Genomic DNA, 23,232 nt, shown 5'->3' with positions numbered 1-23,232 from the left:
AAAATTCAGCACAAAAACTGAACCAAAAAATCCCAAGTGCAAAGTATTATTTTACAATGATGCTAAGAAAAAAAACAAACAAATAAACAAACAAACCAAAACAACCCAACCAACCAACCAAAAACCCAAATCCTTTCTCATTGTAAAATGAATAAAAACACAGAAGTCTGCTTTTCCTCCTAACTTCCAAAATAACTTTTCCAGCTACCTAGCAAGACAGGACAATGTTTCTGGACATTTTAGAGAATGCTTAGTGTAAATCTTATTTGATTTGGGTTGGTACTGTTTGGAGTTGGACAGTCACTATGTAACCTGGTTATGGAGCTCTGTGTAACTATGTAGCTCAGACCTGCCTCAAACTGCAAAGTCTTCTCTCTTTAGTCTCCCAAGTGTTGGGACAATAGCCATTCACCACCATACCTATTTTGGCATGGCTTTTGGTTTTTCGTTTTTAAATAAAGTCCAAATTCCCAAAATGCTTGACTGCAAAGTGTAATGCACAACTACTACAAAGGAATCTTGCCTCCTGGAACCAACTTATGCTTTCAATTTGCCCGGAGAGTCCAAGGGCTGACAGCCCAGTCATTGATCTGAACTAATTTCACTGACAATGCTATTCTTATTCCTAGTAAATATCGCATTTAAAAGCTAGCTAATGCTGGGTGGTGGCGGGCTGCATAGGCACTTGGAGGCAGAGGCAGGCGCATTTCTGAGGTTTGCCTGGTCTATAAAGTGAGTCCAGGACAACCAGTGCCACAAAGAGAAACCCTGTCTTGAAAACCCAAAAGGGAAAAAAAAGGGGGGGAGCCAACACCCTCCCCCCAAACCCTAGTTGTTTCTACACATTGCTTCTCTACGATAGCACTTCTCAATCACAGAGGAAAAGCAGTTTACACTTATACTTACTCTTTCTGTGCAACCTTATTGTCATAAATGCTACCAACTGCTTGTTAATTTTCATAAGGAGGGAAAATGGGTTAGAGTCATAAGTGATTGTAAAACTAAGCCCCCCTGGCTTTCCCTTGGTCTTTTGTCCTAAGTTGGAAAGTGACTTGGCTTCACTCTTTACATAACCTGGAGCAATGAACAACTGAAGAGCATGCCTCACGACAGTGCTGGCTCACTATCTTTTTCTATAAAGAGAGACAAATATATGGGATGAGATGTACAACCGTTTATCATTAATGCTGCCAATAAGTTGAAATAGACTGTAGCCACAGAAGCAAGACTTGTACAAAAATTTACCATGTTGAAGAAGGCCGACTTCTGGTAAAAACCTGGGGTTTCTGACTTGCTAACAGGAAGGATACGATGATCACCACCTCCCACCTCTTAACGCTAGATGCTGCACAGCTTCCAATGCCCAATTCTAACTGGTCCTATTTCTACACAGGCTTAATTCACAGTCCTGAAGATCTGGCAGCCTCAGGCTTATTTCCTTTCTCCAACAGACAGCTGTTAGTAAAGCCACAAATACACAATGACACAGTTGTTTTTTTACAACTATAAACCCACGCAGCTGAGAAATGAACATCTAGAGCAACAGAAAAAAACAAACAAACACATATTCTTCTAAATTTCTTCTAGGTCTTTTTAGGTTCTAGAATTAATTATAGAAAGAACACGATGCAAACAAGAAACAAGAATAGAGTCTTTTCAAACTTTTTCTGGTCAAATAAGTAACTACTTGACTAATTTTATGGTCCTAGCAACTTTATTAATTTTTAATTTTAAAATGTCCAAGTACTGGGTTATTTCATAAGCACTGATTGCCTTATCATATTCCTATAATTGTAGAGTTGGCAAGATGTGCTAGAAACTGTACTTTTCCATTCTGTTTGGGGAAAATAAAACCCCATTCCCCAGGATGTAAGGCAATCAGGCAAGCTGGCTAGTATTTAGGTAGTGGGAACCACATCAAGGCTATTCTCTAACCGTGTAAACCAACCATGAGTGACTGGATAATCACATCAATCTACTGCGTTCGCTAAATCCATCATTTTTAGCAGCTAGCCAACACAGGCATGCCCTGGTGCATGATGGTACCAAGTGAGGCTTTTACCTGGTGAAGCTGCTCCTGAGACAGGAGGCAGCTGCAGTGGAGAGAATCCAATGCTCCCGTTAAGGAACTGACCGTTGGCTCCGGAATTAGGGATCTGGACAATGCCATACTGGTTAATTTGCACTGGCGTAGTAAACGTCACCACAGAGCCACCATCCTGGGAGGCCACTGTCTGAATGCCCTCTCTTTTCACTTCAGTGCAGGGTATCAGCCCTGGGAATGACACGGGAGCACTAGGGCTGTAGGAGGTGGTGGCTGCTGGGTTCACAGCAGAACTCTGCAGGACTTTGAATTCTTTCACATCCTGGGCGGTAGATCCCAGGATGTCCGTCATGGCTATGCCATTGCTCACAATGTTTGAGGACATTTTTGGTGGGTTCAGTGACACTGTCTGCGTATTTCCCACATTCAGTCCATTAAGGATAACTCCACTGTGTCCCTGAATAAGAGAATTACCATTAAGGAAGACAGGTGAAGTACTTGCAGGTACCAAGCTTCCGTTCAACAAAACTCCAGAAGAGCTTAACGATATCTTAGCATTTCCAATTTGTTGCATATATACTGGCTCCATGTGGCTAGAAAGGCTGAGGTTGGGGATGCCATCAGACGCACCCGAAAGTGGGTGAGGAGACAAATCCTCATGTCCCTTGCTGGATTCATCTTCAGTGCTGGGGTTGCCATCTGATTCACTGTTCAGGGGGAGAAGACATTTCGAAGGTCAAGGGGATGACAATCTACATAGTTTGTAAAACATCCATCCAAATCATCAAAGGCAGTATTTAAACAAGCACAATAAGTTGTCTGCTGGCCCGATTGAAACTATGAGGTTTTAAGCAAATTCTGCCTTGCCAGTCAATGACAACATGGATTTGGATCCTGACATTAAAATAAAAAAATAAATAAATAAAAATTAAAAATATAAAAATTCAGAGAAAGACCAGAGGGTTGGACAATGTAAAATTCAACCAAAAGAATGTTAACACCGTGTTTTCTCTCCTACAGCACTCATATTCTGCTCCAACTGTTAAAAGGACTGCTACTCTGCCATAGAAATAACTCATTAAATCTTAATGTGTGTGTGTGTGTGTGTGTGTGTGTGTGTGTGTTTTCTGTTTAAGAGAGCCATCCCCTCTCTAACCCATTTCAGATTTGTGTTATTTTGAAGGTAGATGGAATTGCCAAAGGAGCAGGAGGTGGTCAGTGTTATTTGCCAGTTAGTTAAGAGGTCATTTTTTCACCTGCTCCCAAACGTCTACTCCACCAGCCAGACAACTCTCATTCAATACAGTGGCTGCCCATGTAGGAAAGACCCTTGCAACCCAGGCAATGCAATTGCCTTTGAATCCAAAGGAAGTCATAGGGGCCTACTTAACACACACCAGCCGATGCCCTGGTGAGGTGGGCGGGGAAAGGTGAGCATCATTCAGTGGTCTTGTAACTATCAAACTCCCTAGTCCAGAATCCTGGGCTTAGGGGAAACATCAAGTTCAGGTCAGGGAGAAATGGCGGCAGTTCTCCTCATTTGGGTTGAGTCTGGGCAGGGCAGGACAGAAGCAGTTTGTAAGCGTGGTAGGACTTGGTCCAGCTGAAGATCCAAGATCCCAGTGTGTTCCCTTCCCTTTCAAGCTGAGGGGAGGGGATTACCCGGGCTTTGGGACCAGCTTTCGGACCAGGAACGCAGAAAGCACTTTGATTTATGAGCTGAGGCCAGCGGTAGTCGCCATTGGTGAGGGTGACTCACCAGGGGTGCGGGTGGGAGGTAGATCCGGGAGAGGGGCCTACACCAGGCAACTGGGCTGGGGGTTGAGGGTGTAGAGTTAATGGGGAGGAGGGAGAAGTCAGCAGAGTATGGCTAGGTGTGTGTGTGTGTGTGTGTGTGTGTGTGTGTGTGTGTGTGTGTGTGTGTGTGTGTGTGTGTGTGTAACAGCTGGCCAGCATGTGGCACCGGCTTGGTACCCAGTTCCCTCGGCCTAGCAGATTCCTTCGGTGCGTCTGCAGAACACTCCAGGGTAGGTGGGGTCGCCTAACCAGAGCACCTTCTCTGGGTCGTCCCTTCTACCAAGGCTGAGGAAGGGCGCCTGCAGGTCGCAGGGCATGTTTTGTTTGTAGTTACCGGGAGCTAGGGCTGCACAGTGAGCCTCTTTCCCTGCCTGGGGTGAACTGTGGGCCTCCGGGCTCCACCCGGCGCAGTGGCAAAGCAGCGAGGGCGGGCTGCTGCCGCCGGCGGCTCTGGAATGCGCAGGGTGGTCACCTTCACCTGGCTCAGGCGGGCTGGCTCCCTGGCTCCCGGGTTCCTTCCTAGGGCGAATTACATCTAGATTCTTTTCTTTCCAATCCCCACCGGGAGGGAACCACCAACCTTAAGCCTTTTCCTTACTCTATCTGTACAACAACAACAACAACAACAACACACACACACACACACACACACACACACACACACACACACACACACACACACACCTCAAAAGGCACATAGACCCAAGGACTTGACTCTAGTGGACGCACAAACTGCATTTTCTAAGAAGGAGAAAACCCAACACTGACAATAAAGTTCAAACCAGAAAGAGTAGGGGACTGAAGGAGGATTGAGTAGTTAGCTCCCCACTTCTTTCCTCCTGTCCACCTTATGCCAGTTTGTCCCCTATCCCCAACTGTCCCACCAGGAAGAGATTATGCTGTGTTAGGGGGGCCAAAGAAACTGTCCTTCAGTCCAGCCACCTCTGAGGCACTGTAACCCGATCCGAAGTTGTTCAGAATCAGGTTTCAAAACACCGCAGAGGCAAGCAGTACCGGCACCCCACGCTGCTCTAGCCGCGACGGGAACCGCGGCCGGCTTAAGTGAATGATTAACTCTGTCATATTAAAGCCTCGACGTCCCCAGACCCCATGTGGGCCACTAGTCTCCATTAAGGCCCCCTTTCGTTCCAGGGCGGCCCTGGTAACCTCCAGGCAGGCCCGGGGCTCAGTAGAATTCGGGGTATCCTGGAGCGTGTGCGCACTCCAGCCCCCGAGTGCCCCGGCGGAGCCAGAGACCCCGGGCCGGCGCCGGTAGCCCCTGCGGGCCAGGAGCCGCGGTGAGAGCAGACTCGCCGGCGTGCACACACGCTCCCTACAAGGACCAAGGAGAGAGTGGCAACTTCAAAGGCAGCAGGATGGGGGTGGAAAGCCGGGCAGCAGTGACCAGCCGAGGTGGGGGCGGGGACTGAGACCTAGGCGGGCAACCAGAAACTTCTGGGGGCAGGAGGGGGAGGGCTAGGAGGGAGGATCCCCCCGCCCGCTGCCACCGTCGTCCCCTTCCCCGTAGGGAAGCGAGGTGGGGGGCGGGGAGAGGTGGGCAGCCGGACCAGACTGGTGGGGAAGGTAAGCGCCATGTTTGCCAGAGCTGGAGGAAAAGAAAGCTGGGAAGGGGTGGGGGGGAGGAAGGGGGAGGAGAAGGAAAGTTGGCGCTCACCTTTTGGACTGGGTCTCGGAGGGATTACGGTCGCGCTGCCGCCGGTTCTTGAACCAGTTGCTGACCTGGGTGAGGGAGAGGCCGGTGATCTTGGCCAGGTGCCGCTTCTCGGCGGGCGAGGGGTAGCGATTCTGCTTGTAAAGCTCCTTGAGCGCGTTGCGCGACTTCTCCTTGAAACAATACACCGTCTCCTCGCCGTCCCAGATGGTGCGGGGCAAGGGGAATTTCCTGCGCAGCCGGTACTTGTCCACGGCGCCCAGGGGCCGGCCGCGCGCTCGTTCGGCCTCGGTGTAGCGCGCCTTGTACCAGAGCTGCTGCAGCAGCGGATGGTTGGCCGACTCGAAGCTGTGGCTCTCGAGGATGCTGTACAACTCAGGGTAGATGCCCTGGTGGAAGGCCACGAGCGCTCGCGCCTTCAGCAGACTCTCGTTGCCACGTAGCAGGTCGCTCTGGGGCAGGGACCACAGGAACCGGGCCAGGCGGTCCAAATTGCCCCCCTGCTGCAACGCCTCGCACACGCAGGCGACATGGTCCGGGGAGAAGGCCAGCGGGGGCTGTGCGGCGGCTGCGTGCTGGTGCCTGCCCAGAAGTTCCGACTGGAGTTGTACCTGATCTGCCGCTCCGGCCGCCGCCGCCCCTTCCTCCCGGCTTACCCTGGAGGCAGCCGCGCCGTCCCCCGGCTCCAGGGGAAAAGGAGCTGGAGCCGGGGGGCTCAGCCCAGCCGCCGCGCCCCCCGCCACTTCTCGGTGCGCCTCCTGTCCTTCCGAGGCGCTTTCCATCCCATTCTCCTGCTTGATGTCCGCCGCACTTGCAATCTGCCCGGTGGGGGAGGAAGAGGACATTTTTTGTTGTTTATTTTCCTCCCTCCCTCACTCCCTCGCACTCTTTTCCTCTTTCTTTCCCCCTCTCTTACTCCTCCTTCTTCGACTCCCTCCCCCTCCCCCCTCCGGAAAGCCCACTCCCTCCCTCCCGGTTTCGGCTGGATCTGGCCGATCAGGTTTCCCCCAGGCCACGCAGTCACCATTAAGATAGCTGCTAGAGCAAAGTAGTGTAAACGGAGAGCTGCTTTCTGCCGTTCCCCCAACGTGACTCCTCCGGTTGCTGCATACTATATGGCACTGGCCGCCTGGCCAGCCCGGCCGCGCCACCCCATTGGCTATTTCTCACTCAGAGGGAGGAGGAGACACTGTTTCTATCCCTGTCGATCACCCGCCTCCCACTCCACCCCTTGCCTTTCCCTCTCTCCCTGACCCCCAAGCACCTATACCTGCGGGAAAACACCGACATTCTTTTCTGTCTATGCTTCAGAATGGGCAGTTACCTAATGTGGCCTGAAAACGGGACAGCTCTTTCAAAGAAAGGCCATGTGATTCCCAAGGGAATGGCAATCGCGTGACCTTAAGGTCTGGACAGCTAAATTTTTAACAAAGAGACCACCCTCAGAATGGGGATGATAAAACTTAAGAGACTGATTCCGAAGCGTCCCAACTCCTCCCTCCTCTCCTCCCCCACTTTGGGATGTCTTTATTAAGGATGTGTACTCAAAGAGTCAAGAACAGCACTAAGGAATGCTCTGCGAGAGAAGCATTGGCAGTAATGAAAATTCCAGAGGGCGAGAACTGCTCGAAAACCTTGAAATAAGCAGTGTGTGTAGTCCCCTGAGATGACAAAAGCAACAATCATTTAAAAAAAAAAGTTAGCAGAAGGTCTGGAAACCCTAATGGGGACGGGCCTGATACAAATAAGCACATAGAAAATAAAACTGGTTGTTTATCCTGGATAAATAGTATGGAAGAGAGCTAAGTTATAACGGTCTGTGAACCCAAGCCTACCTACCATAGTAGAAACACACAAAATATGTGTACCAATAGGGTCTCCATCCACCCCAACACACACACAGTGGTGTTAGGGTGGATACGTTCTCTTTGAAGGTGATAGACAGGTCTGGGAAGAGCAACGTCTCATCTCTATATACAGGCACGCTGGAGGAGATGGGGGCGCGATCAGCAGCCCTGGCCTAATAGACACGTGGAAGGTTGGTCTCAGGGTTTGAGGCTCAGGTGTGGAGGTGGAATGAATTGCTGTCATCATTTGGCGTTCTTTCTTCCATGGTGTGCATGAGGTCTTAGCTCAGAAAGGGACGAGGCAGTCTCTGTCCCTGCAGCTACTGTGGGGCATTTCTGCTTCCCACTTAGTCATAACTGCCTAGTTCAGCATGTCAAAAGGCAGCTGTTTGGGTCACCTGCTGTCACATCAATTTGGTGAGGTGTTCTCTCTCTCTCTCTCTCTCTCTCTCTCTCTCTCTCTCTCTCTCTCTCTCTCTCCCTCTCTCTTTTCTACCAGGTTGCATATTATTGTTAGTCAGCCAAGATATTTGATACAGAACCTAGTTGTTCTATTAAAATATTGTGACCTATGACACAAAGGACAATTCTTGGGAGTCAGTTATCTGCTTTTCTTCTTCCACTATATGGATGCTAGGGATTGAACTCAGGTGGTCTGGCTTAATGGCAAGCACCTTTACCAGTTCAACTATCCCACCAGCCCTCACTCTTCCTTCTTTCCTTCCTTCCTTCCTTCCTTTTATTTTCTTTCAAAAACACTATCCTAATGTGATGAAACCATAAGTGACGTCCTTAGCAGCTTTAAAATTGGTAATCACAGGAAAGACTTCATCTTTCTCCTTTGAGCTCAGGATAGTATCTGAGTTTTAAAACTTCCTTGATTTTAAATTTTTCTTGCACTTAAACATATACTTTTTACTTTAGGATAATTTTGATTGGCTGAGAAGTCAGAAAAATAGTAGAGATAATACTTATCCTTTACATACCTTCCCCCAGTGCTGACACATTGTAGCAGTACATTTGTATGTGCACATAACATTGGCATATTATGCACCATTATTAATTAATTATAGACTTTATTGTTTTTCTACTACTTTCTGTTTTGCAGTCTGACCTAGGTGGCCATACTGCATTTGGTTCTTTGAATTGTATTTATCAGAACAAAGTAGAGGAGAAGTAATATGGTTTTATGGAAAGGATACATACTTAAGGTTCAGCTAGCTAGACTTGGGTTCAGTCCTAGCTCTGGCAGTTACTTAAGTATAAAAAAAGTAGATGTTATTGTAAAGATTTAAAAAGTCCTTTGAAAAAGAACTTGATACATAATTAATCTTCTGTAAATAATTGTTATCTTCCTACTGATAATGCAAAGCAGGAGACTTTTCAGTTTCATATACCTAATTTAAAATTCCCTTGGCCAGATTACGGCGTCATAGGAGTTAGCCTCAGAGTTATTATCAATTAAATATAATGCATGACTTAGAAAAGAACATGTTTGGCTTTTACATGTCTTCTGTATATTGTCTCTAGTGTATCGGGTTCTATATAAGCTTGGGTGGCTCTGTCAGGTCTATAAGAGTTTCCATGGAGACCATGGACCGCAGGGCCTGAATAATTCCATTCCTAGGAGATATAAAGAGTCCTGCTACAAACTTGAATTTTGTAGATTTATATGCCAGCTGCAGGAGAAGGTGCTTCTAGAGCCAGGACTCGTAGTCTTGGGTGTCTTGGGCATGGTGAGATTCAGAGCATATCCTACCGTAATTCTTAGTAGATTCCAACACTGTTGGTGAGATTGGAATGCAACACTAGATTTTCGTGTGGAGTTTATCTTGGAGCACTGGTTGTGCCAAGTGGTCTTTTGAAATGGTTACTATTTCATTGCTCTGCATGTTGGGAACATTGAGTCGGCTGCGCTGGCATGCAGTGCCATGCTGGGTTGTGATCTGGAAGATTGGAGGCTGAGATTGCGTGAGTGCGAAGAGCAGGAGAAACCCAAAGTCCTTGTTTCGGTGTCCTTTCCCTCTAGGCTGAAAACAACGATGAAAGCAAGGAGATTTTCTTTCCATCTTAGAGTCTTTGAAATCTGGTTCGGTACATGTTATATTTGAGTTCCTATGATGTTTTTCTTGCCAAGAAGGCAGATTTCCTTCTTTCCTTCTTTCCTTCCTTCCTTCTTTCCTTCCTTCCTTCCTTCCTTTCTTTTCAAGACAGGGTTTCTCTGTGCAGCACTGGCTGTCCTGGACTCGCTTTGTAGACCAGGCTGGCCTCAAACTCAGAGATCTGTCTGCCTCTGCCTTCCGAGGGCTAGGATTAAAGCCATGCACTACCACACCTGGCTTTTTCTTTTTGGATATTTTGAGACAGGGTTTCTCTGTGTCCTGGAACAAACTCTGTAGACCAGGCTGGTCTCAAACACATAGCATGCTGGGATTAAAGGTGTGTGCCATCACTGCCCATTTTCAGATTTCTCTAAAACTAAAAATATGTTATCACTATTGTGTCCTGGTGTTTGTATGCATGTGCTACAGCTCATGTGTGGGGGCCAAGGGACATTTCCGTGGAATCAGTTCTCTTTTCCTACTTTTCTATGGGTCCCGTCATCAGGCTTTACCAGCGGTGTCTCACCAGTCCCAGGATGGGAATTTCCATTTCCAAATTGGCTTCCGCTGTCTGAAGATAACTTGCATTTTGGTAGGCTCTTTCTCCTTCAGAGAGCAAAGGTAAGCTGCTTCTAAACTCACCCCTCTCCATTGCTACTTAACGAAGGTGGTTGGTATGGAGTGAGCATTTCAGAAGGACCCTTCACTTACCAATCGTCTTCTGAGTCCTGCCTAAGCATAAGGCATTGCATTAGGAACTAAAGGACAGAATCTATTGAATCTCTGTCCCTTAAGGAGGTTGAATTCTTAGGGGGGGGGCGGCGATAGAGATAAGACATTTATGAATGAATACAATGTAGGGTAAGAGCATAGTGAGGATGAAGAGACCAATTTTAGGAGTGGTGGGTATTAGGGTGTGGGTTTTTAGTTGAGCCTTAGAAGGTTGAGGATTTTGAGAGGACAGTAGTTCCTTGGAGGCAAAGGGAACAGAATGGGAAATCCATGGAGCCATGATTACTTGATGTTTTTCTGAAACACTAAGTAATTCAATATGGAACAGGGGTTTTATAGAAATGGGTAATTGGAGAGGAGTTCAAAGACAGGACATTGATGTAGGAGGATTGAGCCGAAGTTACAGGCCAGTTTGGGTCTCCTAGCAAGATCTAGCCTCAATAACAAACAAACAAACACACAAACAAACAAAAACACCAAACAACAACATCAACAACAACAACAACAGCAAGTTTTTCAAATGTTCAGTTTGCTGTTCTGTTTTGCAGTTGTTGTCTATGTATCCAACCGTCGCCAATGTCGGTTGATTTAGAATGGGCACTTTCCCAAACCACAATAACGAGAATCCTTTTTTAATGTTTTTCTATTTGTGCAAGGGGAAAAAAATATATCAAGCTTTGCATGCATGCTTGTAAGTTCTTGGTGACCAAATTATCTGCCTTTGTAGCACACTGGTCACCTGGAGGTAAGGCGGAGGGTGACCTAATGAGTCACATGGGTGATGGCTCAGAGAAGAAACACATAAAGATGACCGATCGCAAGGGTTTAGTGATGGCCTTTCTTTTTGTGATGGTGTAGTTCTCTCCAGGAGCCCAAAACTCATTGACCTGGCTTAAACAATAGGATGAATTATAACACTGGGTTATTACCTTTCTCGTTACTCTGACAAGATTTCTGACACACACCGCTTAAGGGGAGGAAGGGTTCTTTTTGTTTGTTTGTTTTCGAGACCAGCCTTGCCTGTCTTGGACTCTCTTTATAGACCAGGCTGGCCTTGAACTCATAGCGATCCACCCACCTCTGCCTCCTGAGTGCTGGGGTTGTAGGTGTGTGCCACCACGCCCCGGCTGAGGAAGGGCTCTTATTGTTTTGCTTTGCTTTTGTTTTTGTTTTTTTGTTTATTTTGGCTCCCAGTTGTCAATTGGTTTCATGTTTCTGGGCCTGGAGTGAGACAGTCTATCTCGACCACAGGACCATGTGGCAGAGGTTGTCCCTATCGTGAGAGACAAGGGACGCAGAGAGAAAGGAAGTCTCTAGGGATCAAATATGACCTTAAAAAGCATGCCCCCCAGTGACCTACTTCCTTCAACTTGGCCTCACCACCTCAAGTTTCCAGAACCTCTCAAAATAGCGTTCCCAGCTGAGGACTAAGCATTCACCAGGGCATACAGATACCAAACAATGTGAAGGTCAGGAATGGAGCTGAGTAGACCATGCCCTGCAGTGCTAGTTTGCTTACCTCTGCCTTTCTTATTTAGTTTTTGAAGGAGTGGTTGGTCCAAGTTCCATGGCTCCCAATAGTTCCCAGTTAATTCTTTCGTCATCAGAGTCAAAGAGGCTCTGTTACTTTTCCTTACTGAAAATTCAGAAAAACTCGGATCTCTGATTAGATCAGTGTTTTATTCTTTGTTTTTGTCTTTTTCAGAGACAGGGTTCCTTTCTCCGGGTAGCTTTGGCTGTCCCGGACTCCCTTTGGTAACCAGGCTAGCCTTGAACTCATAGTGAGCTATCTGTTTGCACCTCCTTCAGTACTGGGATTAAAGGCATGGGCCACAGTGCCGCTGGGCTAGATTTGTGTTTTAGATCAACCCTTTGTAGGTTAGGATTAGTAAGAGCACTCAGACTGAGCTGGAGGAGCTGTTTTTCATAAGAATTCAGGTGTTATCTCTAGCAAAGGGACAAGACAGTGAATTCTGCCCCTTTGAAAAAAAGGAAAGCCCAGTAAGTCTGTAGCCCTGGGGCAAGGAAGGAAGTTTGCATTTAAATAACACCGCCTAGCGTGGCAGTCTTAGCTCACTTGGACCAGCAGATTTGGCAAGAGCAAGAGTGTACTCAAATGGTCCAGGTAGCTTCTGAAAGGCAGGTTTGTTGTTGTTTTTCCAACATAGACTGGGCTTCCACTTGAATCAGAAGTCTGGTACTGTCAGTACTTTTCTCTCAGAGCTCTTGCTATCTTGCACCTCAGAGCTTCTATTTGGAGTGACAGACAGTCGCGAACTGCCATGTGGTGCTGGGAATTGAACCCTAGTCCTCTGGCAGAGCAGCCAATGTTCTTGTGTGCGGAGCCATTTCTTCAGCCCCTTTGACTATTATTTTTAAGACAAAGCTTCTCTGCGTAGACCTGGCTGTCCTGGAACTCACTTTGTAGACCAGGCTGGCCTCTGCCTCTGGAGTGCTGTGATTAACGGAGTGCACCACCACCTTTGGGCTTAGTTTCACCATTAGAACACACCTGTGATGGTAAGGGTTAAAATGCTTGGCTCCAATACATTTGTCTGATTTGAAAGAAAGTCATGTTTCTCTTCTTATTAATTATTCTCAATAATTCTTTTTGATGTTACAGGTAATATTGTTACTATGAATAAGAGTCAACAGATAAGGTGTTAAGTATTTTAAATGAAGTATCTCATTCGGACTGTACAAGGATTATCTTCAATTTATTATCGGGAAAACCCATACTTGAATCATCATGTACCTTGTAGGGAATGAAGGCATTGCTTCTACCCAGTTTTCTTAGTGCTGTGGCTCATATGTATAAACAGTATTTCCTACTGCACGAAGCTCTAGGAGCAAAGTGTATCTAACAGAGTTTCACATCCTCTCTCTCTCGCTCTCTCTTCTGTCATTGGGCTTCTCTGCTAGCAGTTGCCCACATGGCAAATGGAAGAGTTTCTAGCAGTTTCCTCCTACAAGTCTGAGTGTTTTCTTTTCTTTGATATTAACGCTTGAGGGAAAAGAAGAGCAATTCACTTTAAAGTGTGGCTAGGAGTTCTCTTTTTCAAAGACTGTTCTGGTGTGATAGACAATAGTGCCCGCTTGAGTACATGGCATCTTAACATAGCATTAACTAATTTGTCTGTCTGTCTTTCTTGGCTCAGGAACCACACTTAATTCACCGGAAGCTTCCTGCTCTTTTAAAATGTAAAGACTCTAAAGTTACCTTTATTTTTGTAGAGTTTCACTTTTAGCGATAAGCTTGCTATGGTCTTTTAAAATCAGTCAGTGCAACACGACAGGCCTCCAGACCAGCATGGGTTTTCCTGCTCCTTACCTTAGGGAACGTGGACTTGATTAACTTTTATTAGTGAACAGCATTAAGATCAAGGAGATAGCATAGTTTATAAAAGTGAGTCACCTCATTTATACATTGCTGTCCAGTCTTGAGCCACCATGGCCTGCTTCCTCTGGAATGTGATGCGTAGCTGTTTGTCACCCTCCATAACATATGGGAACCCTCACTCTATTTTCAGCCTAGGGTTGACTACCATGTTCAGTTTGTAAGAGGAAGTGGGGTTGTTTCTTTTACATTTTCATAGAAAGGAGAAAATTCTGTAGAAAGGTAAAATGGTTGAAAATGGATACAAGCTGTTATTCAAGTAATGGCTACTTTGGAAAATCTTCTCAGACAAGTGTGGTACCTCACGCTTGGGATCCCAGCACTTTGAATACTGAGACCGGAGCACTGCCATGAGTTAGAGGTCAACTTGGACTACATAGTGACTTCCAGGCTAGTGTGAGAGCCTGGGATAAAACCAAAAACCAAACCATTAAAACAGAAGTGAGGCCGGGCGTGGTGGTGCACGCCTTTAATCCCAGCACTTGGGAGGCAGAGGCAGGCGGATCGCTGTGAGTTCGAGGCCAGCCTGGTCTACAAAGTGAGTCCAGGACAGCCAAGGCTGCACAGAGAAACCCTGTCTCGAAACAAAACAAAACAAAACAAAACAAAACAAAACAAAAAACCAGAAGTGATCTAGCGGGGTGTACTGGTGCATGCCTTTAATCCTAGCACTCTGGAGGCAGAGGCAGGTGGATCGCTGTGAGTTCAAGGCCAGCGTGATCTACAAAATGAGTCTAGGACAGGCAAGGCTACACAGAGAAACCCTGTCTCAAAAAACAAAACAAAACAGAAGTGTTCACATAGTTCCACCATTAGCTACGGGAACTATTGGCATTTGACAACTTTCAGGAAAAGAAGAGTCATTTTTCTTTTTTTAAAAAAGATTTATTTATTTATTTAATGTATATGAGTGCTTTATCTGTATGTAAACCTGCATGACAGAAGAGGGCCTCAGATCACATTACGGATGGTTGTGAGCCACTGTGTGGTTGCTGGGAATTGAACTCAGGACCTCTGGAAGAGCAGGTGAAACTCTTAACCACTGAGTCATCTCTCCAGCCCCAAGTCACTTTTCTTTAATGGAGTAATCACTATATACTCCAGAGTAGGCACCAAATCTAAGAGTAGCTGGCTAGCACAAAGTGGCCTGAGTGGGGAGAACAGAAAGAGAGGGAGAGAGACACAGAGAAGGGGGGGGGGAGAGAGACCGAGAAAGAGAGAGAGAGAGAGAGAGAGAGAGAGAGAGAGAGAGAGAGAGAGAGAGAATGTCAAGTTTGGTAGGAAGGGAGTAAGTAAGGATGGATCTAGGAGTTGGGGGAGGGAGTTGAATATGATCAAAATAAATTGCATGAAATTCTCAAATAAGAGCCAGGTGTGGTGGCACACACCTTTAATCCCAGCACTCAGGAGGCAGAGGCAGGTAAATTTCTATGAGTTCGAGGCTAGCCTGGTCTACAAAGCGAGTCCAGGACAGCCAAGATAACATAGAGAAACTTTCTCTCAAAAAACTGAAGAAAAAGAAGAAGAAGAAGAAGAAGAAGAAGAAGAAGAAGAAGAAGAAGAAGAAGAAGAAGAAGAAAGAAAGAAAGAAAAGAAAAAAGAAAATAGGGAATTCTCAAATAAGTAATAAAGGTATTAAAACAAAGCATATGAAACAGAGCTGGTTAGATGGCATAGCAGGTAAAGGCACTTGTCACCAACCCTACAATCTGCACGACCCATATGGTAGAAATTGAGAACTAACTGCTTCAAGTTGACCTCTGGCCACCACATGCGTTAGGTGGCACATGAACTCACATACAAAATACATGCAATAAAAAGATTAGAAAACAGGGCTTGTCTGATGGCTCAGTGGTTAAGAGCACTAACTGCTCTTTCACAGGACTCAGGTTTAATTTCCAGCACCAACATGGCGATTCATAACTGCCTGTAACTCCAGGTCCAAGGGGGATCCGACACACACACAGACATACATGTAGGCAAAACACCAAAGCATAAGAAATAAAAATAAATACATTATTAACAAATTAAAAAACAGATGGGTGGTGGTGGCTCATACCTTTAATCCCAGAACTCCCAAGGCAGAGGCAGGCTGATCTCCATGAGTTCAAGGCCAGCCTGGTCTACAGAGTGAGTTCTAGGACAGCCGAAGCTACACAGAGAAACCCTATCTTGAAAAACAAACAAACAACAAAAAGTTCATATTTCACTGTTATTTGATGGCCATTTTAGAATTCATTTAGTCTTCATCATTAAGTATCATTAAGTCAAGAAGATGGGTTTTGTACAGGAAGCATAGTTCATTACTAATGCAGAGCATTAATATCTACCTTCTTGTTACGATAGTAAATGTGGCTTACAATTCCTCAGGAGAATCAGGTTCTCAGATTTTGGAATTGTTGAAATAAACTTGTGTGGCTTTCCCCCCCTCTCTCATTCTGTCTGTCTGTCTGTCTCTCTCCTCTCTTTCTCTCTCTCTCTCTCTGGAGATGGTTAGAGACAGGCTTTCTCTGTATAGCCCTGGATGTCCTGAAACTTACTCTGTAAACCAGGCTGGCCTTGAACTCACAGACAACAGCCTGCCTCTGCCTCTGCCTCCTGAGTGCTAGGATCAAAGGCACGAACCACCACTGCCCTGCTCGAATGATTTTTTTTTTCCCCTGAGACAAGGTTTCTTTGTGTAGCCTTGACTATCCTGTACTCACTTTGTAGACCAAGCTGGCCTCAAACTCACATTGATCGCCTGCCTCTGCCTCTCAAGTGCTTGGATTAAAGGCGTGTACCACCATGCCCGGCTTCCGCTCGAATGATTTTTATTAAATAGCTGTTTATTCAATATTTTGGAAAATAAATGTTGTCTTTTATTGGGGGTTCGATGATTGAGAGTCAGGTGGTGCAGTTCAGTATGCCTGGCCGTCTTGAGGAGACCTTTGTGGAACAGATGCTAGATATTATTTATAGACGTATAGTACATAGGAATTTAGTAAGATTTGTACTATGCGCTCAAAGAATAGTGTTGAGATAACTTTTATGAACTTAAACAATTACTTTGTCTTGTGTTTTGGAGACAGGATCTCTCTAGGTAGCATAGACTGGTTTCCAACTCATGGCAGTTTTCTAGTTCAGCCTCTCAAGTACTGGTATTATAGGTGTGAGCCACCACACTTAACATTTTTCTAATCTTTTTATTTTATTTTATGTGTATTGGTGTTTTGCCTGCATGGATGTCTATGTGAGGGTGTCAGATCTTGTAGTTACAGACAGTTGTGAGCTGCCATGTGGGTGCTGGGAATTGAACCCAGGTCCTCTGGAAGAGCAATCACTGCTCTTAACCTCTGATCCATCTCTCTAGCCCCCCCCCCCCATTTTTCTAATCTTTATATATGTGAATAAAATTATGTTCTGATTACACAAGTATAAAGACGGATACAGTACAGACTATGCAATTTTCTAAAAGAGTACTAGTCTGTGTTATTGATTGCACACCAACATAAATCTTTGAAGTCATGTGGATGTTTCCAAACAGGAATTTATATTCCTAGTACTATCGATATGGTTCCTTGTAAATTAGATAAGAGGTGTATGTTATTTCTTTCATTTCTTTCTTTTCTTCCTTCTTTCTTTCTTTCTTTCTTTCTTTCTTTCTTTCTTTCCTTCTTTCTTTCTCTTTCTTTCTCTTTCGAGACAGGGTTTCCTCTGGGTTAGCCTTGGCTGTCCTGGACTCGCTTTGTAGACCAGGCTGAGCCTCGAACTCACAGCGATCCACCTGCCTGTGCCTAAGAGGCGTATATTTCAAAGCATCCCTTCTCACATCGAAACTGAGCTGCCTCACCCAAGGTCGCGGTGTAACTTTAGCGGCAGGATCGGAGAACTCGCTCCCGGAACCTTTGTGTTGCAGCGCCTGGTTTCTAGCCGGTGCTCTTTCACAAAGGACCATTCCGGCCAAGTGCCTGTTGGTAGGAGCTTGGTTGACGTCGGGTCTTGGGGGGTTGTTCGTAGGTGGCAGAAGTTGGTGCCAGTTTCGCGGGGGAGGAAAAGCCAAGGCTGAGGAGACGCCATGGACGACCAGGGCTGCCCCAGGTGTAAGACCACCAAATACCGGAACCCTTCTTTGAAGCTGATGGTGAACGTGTGCGGACACACTTTGTGAGTCTGGCGACCGGTGGATTCCTTGGGTGGGAGGACAGTCCTGGCAGATGCTCGGAGGCCGCTGGGGAGCGGGTGGTGGTGATGGTAAAGGGTGCCCTTAGTTTCAGCTGGGGGCAGGGGATGGAAAAAGAGAGCGCCGTTCCTTTAAAAGGTCTGTAGCCGCTTGCCCCGGGCTTTTCTGGCCTGCTTTGAACTTGGAGTTTTGATTGTGGCACGCAGGAGTTGGGCAGGTTGTCTCTCACCTACCTTTCCAGCCACTGAAAATCTCGACTGTTTCTAGGCCTCGTGTTGTTAGCTAGACTCCAGACACAGGACTCTGGGTGAAAGGAGCGTAATTCCCCCCCCCCCCTGTGTGTTTAATTTCATATGAAATGTTTTTTTATTGATAACAGAAGCGAAAACTTACTACAGGTGGATACTGTTGTTAATGACTGAGTACGTTAATTTGGAAAGCCTCCTTTGAATGTATGTGTGTCCTGATGAATTGGATTTTAAGCTTGTAAAGGAAGAAAATACAGACCCCAGACAGTTATTTTGAAGCTAGGTAATGACTTTCATTGGGTGCATATTACATTCCAGGCACTGTAGCGGCCTCGAGTGAGTCCTGTCAGGATAAGTTTATGTGGGTATCACTCCCTCATCCCAGGAAATGATCCTGAGACGGCTCGGGATTGTGGGTCATAAGAGTTTGGATTCCTGGAAGCGGCTCCAGGATGTAGGTGCGTTTTGGTTGCTTGGTGGTAGTAGGAGGGAGCGTGATTTTGTGTATTTTGAAGAATAAGTGCAGCTTTGGGTCAAAGCGGTTGTTGGGTTTTTATGGTGAAGTGCTTTAGTAAAAGGTGATCTGGGATGAAAGGCACTGAAAAGTTGGGAGCACATCTATTTTTATAGTGGCCATCTGCTTACAGCAGGGAAAGGTAAATTACAGTGTGGTAGATGCGGTCTTGAGGCATGAATTGCACAGTGAGATGCATTTATAATCGTCATAATGGGATTATCTCCTTAATTGGTCCCTTTTCCTAATGAACCTTTGTTTTGCTTTAGACAACATAGTTGTCTGACTGAATGGTTTAAGGCGAAAAATACAGTAAAGGTAGGCAGCTAGAATCTCTGAACAGTGGGAAAAAGGGAATCCTCTTGGTACATTATCAGGTATTTGTGAAGACCGGGCCTCAGTTGTTAGCCTAACCTAAAGGTGCTGGAATTTCAGTTATGTGCTACCATGACTAGAAAACTGTTGGGTTTTTAGAGAAGTTTTGCTCAGTTTCTCTGTTACTTTTTTTTTTTTAGCTTTGAAATACACACACACACACACACACACACACACACACACACACACTGTGTTGAGATCATATTCATCTTTCATGACCCTCTATTCTTCTTCCTTTCCCTTTGAACTTATTCCCAAATACTCCACCAGTGGCTGCACCCCTGAGAAGTGCTCCCCCCTCCCCTCCCCTCCCTAACCACCCCCCACCCCTGCCCGGGCACCCTCTCTGTCTGGGAGGGGATGTTGAAGGGCAGATGTCTGGTGCTGCTGTGTGCTCGTGATTGCAGTCGCTGAGTTAAATCTGTTTCATGGCACTTTCCCATTTCTGGCTTTTAACATTATTTTTTGCCAGCCCCAGAAGCTCCCCATGCCACCGTGTGTGTCTGTGTCTGTCTGTCCGTCTGTTCCATTTATTTTCTATTTTACTGTATTATTGTAGTGATGGAGGTGTCCTGCCTAGGAGTCTGAAATTTGCTTACTGATTAATCTCTTTGGCTTTGTCTACTTTTTTTTTCTGCCCTCTGTGTTATATCTAAATTGTTATTTAGATAGAGTTTTAGCAGACCAACATTTAATTAATATATTTGTTGGTGAGAATAATTAGTAAGCGATGTTCATTTATTTTAAGTAATATATAGTACCATGCAATTAGGAAACAGCATCTTCTTTCTACAGAAAAATTTGGAGAAGGCACTTATCCTTGGGGATTGTTAGAAAATGTGTGGGTATCCTCCATGAGTCTCTGGCAAGGAATAGGCTGCTTTGTGACATGAATTTCCTCACACTCAGTCTCCTCCTATTGAGTAAAACATACCTGATGTACTTGTTAAAGACTTTCATTTATTTATTTTATGTATATGGGTGTTTTCCCTGCATTGTATGTATGTACCATGTATGCAGGCCATGTGTATGTACCATGTGTATGCAGGCCATGTGTATGTACCATGTATGCAGGCCATGTGTATGTACCATGTGTATGCAGGCCATGTGTATGTACCATGTATGCAGGCCATGTGTATGTACCATGTATGCAGGCCATGTGTATGTACCATGTATGCAGGCCGTCAGAGGCTAGGAGAGGGCACTGGATCCCCTGGGACTGGGGTTACATACAGATGGTTGGGAGCTGCCTTGTGAATGGTAGGACTTGAACCAGAGTCCTCTAGGGCAGCAGCACGTGTTCTTAATCTCTGAGCTGGGTCTCCACTTCTTATTATTACTTTTTCTTTTTTCTTTTTAAGACAGCGTCTTGGTACATAGCCTAAGTTGACCTGGAACGTGTTTTGTAGCCTTGGCAAACCTTGGATTCTTGACAGTTCTGCCTTAGTGCTGGGATTATTACCTATATGCCTTCATTCTTTTGTGTGAGAGTGTGTGTGTGTGTGTGTGTGTGTGTGTGTGTGTGTGTGTGTGTATACCCACGGAGGCCAAAGGAGGATGCCTAGTGCTCTGCTGCATCACTTTCTGCCTTACTCCTCTGAGACAGGGTTTCTCTTTGAAGCCGGAGCTTGGTGACTGTCTCTCATAGTGCTACGGTTACAGGAGCTTGAGGCCGTGCCCAGCCTTTTTATGTGGGTACAAGTATCAGAGTTCAGGCTCTTCTGCTTGCATTGCAAGGGTTCTTACCCACTGAGCCATCTCTTCAGCACCCCTCTTCCCAGACAAGATTTTGCTTTGTAACTCAGGCTGGCCCTGAACTAGCTAGGTAGCCTAGGCTGGCCAGGAGGGAACTTTGGTATCAGAAAGTTTCATAGAGTCTTTTTTGGCTTTTTAAGACAGGGTTTCTCTGTGTAGCCTTGGCTGTCCGGGACTCACTTTGTAGAGCAGGCTGGTCTTGAACTCACAGTGATCTGCCTGTCCCTGCCTCCCAAGTGTAGGAATTAAAGGTATGTGCCACTTTATTGACACCTTTTAGGACTTCACTTCTAGGAAGTTATATTATCAAATTTGTGCCACAAAACTCAAACAGATAATATGAAATTATATGTTAAGCCTTAAGGATTATTTGTTAAGATGCAAATTGTTTTATTCTGTAAGAGCCTCAAACAATGGCATAGTAATTGCTGAGCCCTTAGATTACAAGCATAAGATGAAATAGAATTAACTTGTTTTCTTTTCTTTTTTTTTTCTTCTGTTTTTGGTTTTTTCGAGACAGGGTTTCTCTGTGTAGCCTTGGCTGTCCTGGACTCTCATTGCAGACCAGGCTGGCCTTGAACTCACAGAGATCCACCTGCCTCTGCCTCCTTCCTGAGTGCTGGGATTAAAGGCGCGCGCCACCACCGCCCGGCCTAACTTGTTTTCTTATAACTTTTTTTTTTTGAAAAGTGGGCATGAGCTATATTTAACAAGTATTATTTATGATAGCCCTCTTGACTCCCAATGCTAGATTGGCTATTTAATGTGTAAATTTAGTGGAAATTAGCCATTCACTCTGAGGACGGGATTAATAGTTATGCTTACCCCACAGGTTACTGTGAGGGATTACTTGAGGGATAGTTAAAGTAAATTTAAGAATTAATTTACTCTAACCTATGAAGAGATATTGCCAATATTCTAAATAAAAAAAAATAGTTTCTTGACTGGCAATATGGTTAACTTGGTCTTATTCACTGGGACCTACTTAATGGGAGGAGAAAAACTCAACTCCTGAAAGTTGTCCTTTGATTCCCAAGTAAGTAAATAAGTGCAATAACACATGGTTTGTTGGGTTAGGTTTTAGAAGTCTGTCAGGTTGCTTCCTAATCTGACAGTAGAACCTAAGATGGTATAGGGAATAAGAATAATTTAATGAGAGTTAAGCCTGGATACAATAACAGTTTGCGTCAAGTTTTAAATATGGTAAGCTTTTCAAAGACCAAAAAAAAAAAAAAAAGCAAACTCAACAGTAATTTATTAGTTATTGCTTTGTAGTGATTGATATTTTTGCAGTCTTTCCTGTACAGTCAATAAAATTTCCAGGTCACTGATTATTAGACTTGCCTCATACTAAGACTCATCTGGGATGCTTTGTCTAAAATACAGACTTCTCTTTTATAATTTTTTGGGGTGGGGTGGGGTGGGGATAAAACCCACAGTTCATATTACTTACCTAGGTGAGTCTTGTGCTAAGTTTGGAAGCACTGCTAGGGTTGTCATATAACAAAAAAATGTGGCAGCCATGTGTCTGTGCCCTCCCCCCTTGTTTTAGCTGTTTTGAGTGACTCAAAAGAAATTAGTTTGTATTTTTACAATGAAGAAAAGGAGAACTTAGTTATAAAAATTTGTAATAGAGAAATGAAAGTGGTGGTATGTTATTTTAAATAATCTACTTGTTAAAAAGTATTATTTGTCAGGGTACAGGGGTGGTACACGCCTGTAATTCTAGCACTCTTAGGAGGCAGAGGCAGGTGGATCTCTGTGAGTTTGAGGCCAGCCTGGTCTACAAAGTCTACAGGTCCAGGACAGCCAAGGCTACACAGAGAAACCCTGTCTTGAAACCCCCTCCCCTACAAAAACAAAGAAACAAACAAAACGGGGGGGGGGGGGGAAGGGAGAGAGAGAGAGAGAGAGAGAGAGAGAAGAGAGAGAGTGAGAGAGAGAGGTATTATTTGTTAAAGAAATAAGAAACCGGCCTAGAGAGATGGCTCAATAGTTTAGAGCACTGTCTGCTCTTCCAGAGGTCCTGAGTTCAATTCCCAGCACCTACATGGTGGCTTACAATCATCTTTACTGGAATCTGATACCCTCATCTGGCATGCAGGTATACATGCAGATAGAGCATGCATATACATTAAATAAATAAATAAATCTTAAAAAAAAAAAAACCCAGAAACTTGGCAGGTTTGGTGCATGCCTTTAATCCCAGCACTTGCAAGGCAGAGACAGGTAGATAGATCTCTATGACTTTTTTCTTTTATTTTTCTTTTTTGATACAGGGTCTCTCTATGCAGTCTTGGCTCTACTGGCCTTGCGCTCAGAGATCCACCTGCCTCTGTCTTTCAAGTGCTGGGATTAAAGGTATGGGCCACCATACATTATCTGCTCTTCTTATATTTAAAAATATAATAATTCCTTGGGCTTGCAATATGGTCAACTTGAGTTTAATTCCGGGGACCTAGTTAGTGGGATGAGATCAGAGACCTCCTACAAGTGTTCTCTGGTCTTGGAGACACATTGTTGATTATTCTGAGTAAGTAAATAAATGTAATAAAAATTATCTGTTGGGTTAAGTTTTAGGAGTTTG

General features: G+C 45.1%; 2 protein-coding genes across 7 annotated transcripts in view; one reads left to right on the top strand and one right to left on the bottom strand.

Moving 5' to 3' along the window:
* The window catches only part of SIX4 (SIX homeobox 4), a 42,068-nt gene that overhangs the window by 5,530 nt on the left and 13,306 nt on the right, over window positions 1-23,232 (bottom strand). For 4 of the 6 annotated variants that reach the window (XM_084793352.1, XM_084793351.1, XM_084793353.1 and 1 more), the window contains 2 exons: window positions 5,517-6,331; window positions 2,063-2,751 (listed from right to left, as the gene is read on the bottom strand). In XM_084793352.1, the coding sequence (XP_084649478.1) occupies window positions 2,063-2,751; window positions 5,517-6,295 (1,468 nt within the window). In that variant the 5' untranslated portion in view covers window positions 6,296-6,331. Of the gene's footprint in view, window positions 1-2,062; window positions 2,752-5,516; window positions 6,332-6,537; window positions 6,590-23,232 lie in introns of those variants that run through there. The other 2 variants (XM_084793350.1, XM_084793354.1) reach the window with 2 other exon arrangements.
* The window catches only part of MNAT1 (MNAT1 component of CDK activating kinase), a 157,754-nt gene continuing 152,034 nt past the window's right edge, over window positions 17,513-23,232 (top strand). Inside the window, exon 1 of the mRNA XM_084793357.1 lies at window positions 17,513-17,737. Within this exon, the coding sequence (XP_084649483.1) occupies window positions 17,649-17,737 (89 nt within the window). The 5' untranslated portion in view covers window positions 17,513-17,648. The remainder of the gene's footprint in view (window positions 17,738-23,232) is intronic.

The sequence above is a fragment of the Acomys minous genome (genome assembly GCF_964271855.1).
Source record: "Acomys minous genome assembly, chromosome: 8".
Taxonomy (NCBI): Eukaryota; Metazoa; Chordata; class Mammalia; order Rodentia; family Muridae; genus Acomys; species Acomys minous.
Note: the sequence above shows the minus strand (reverse complement) of the source record. Positions and strands in the feature narration are given on the sequence as shown.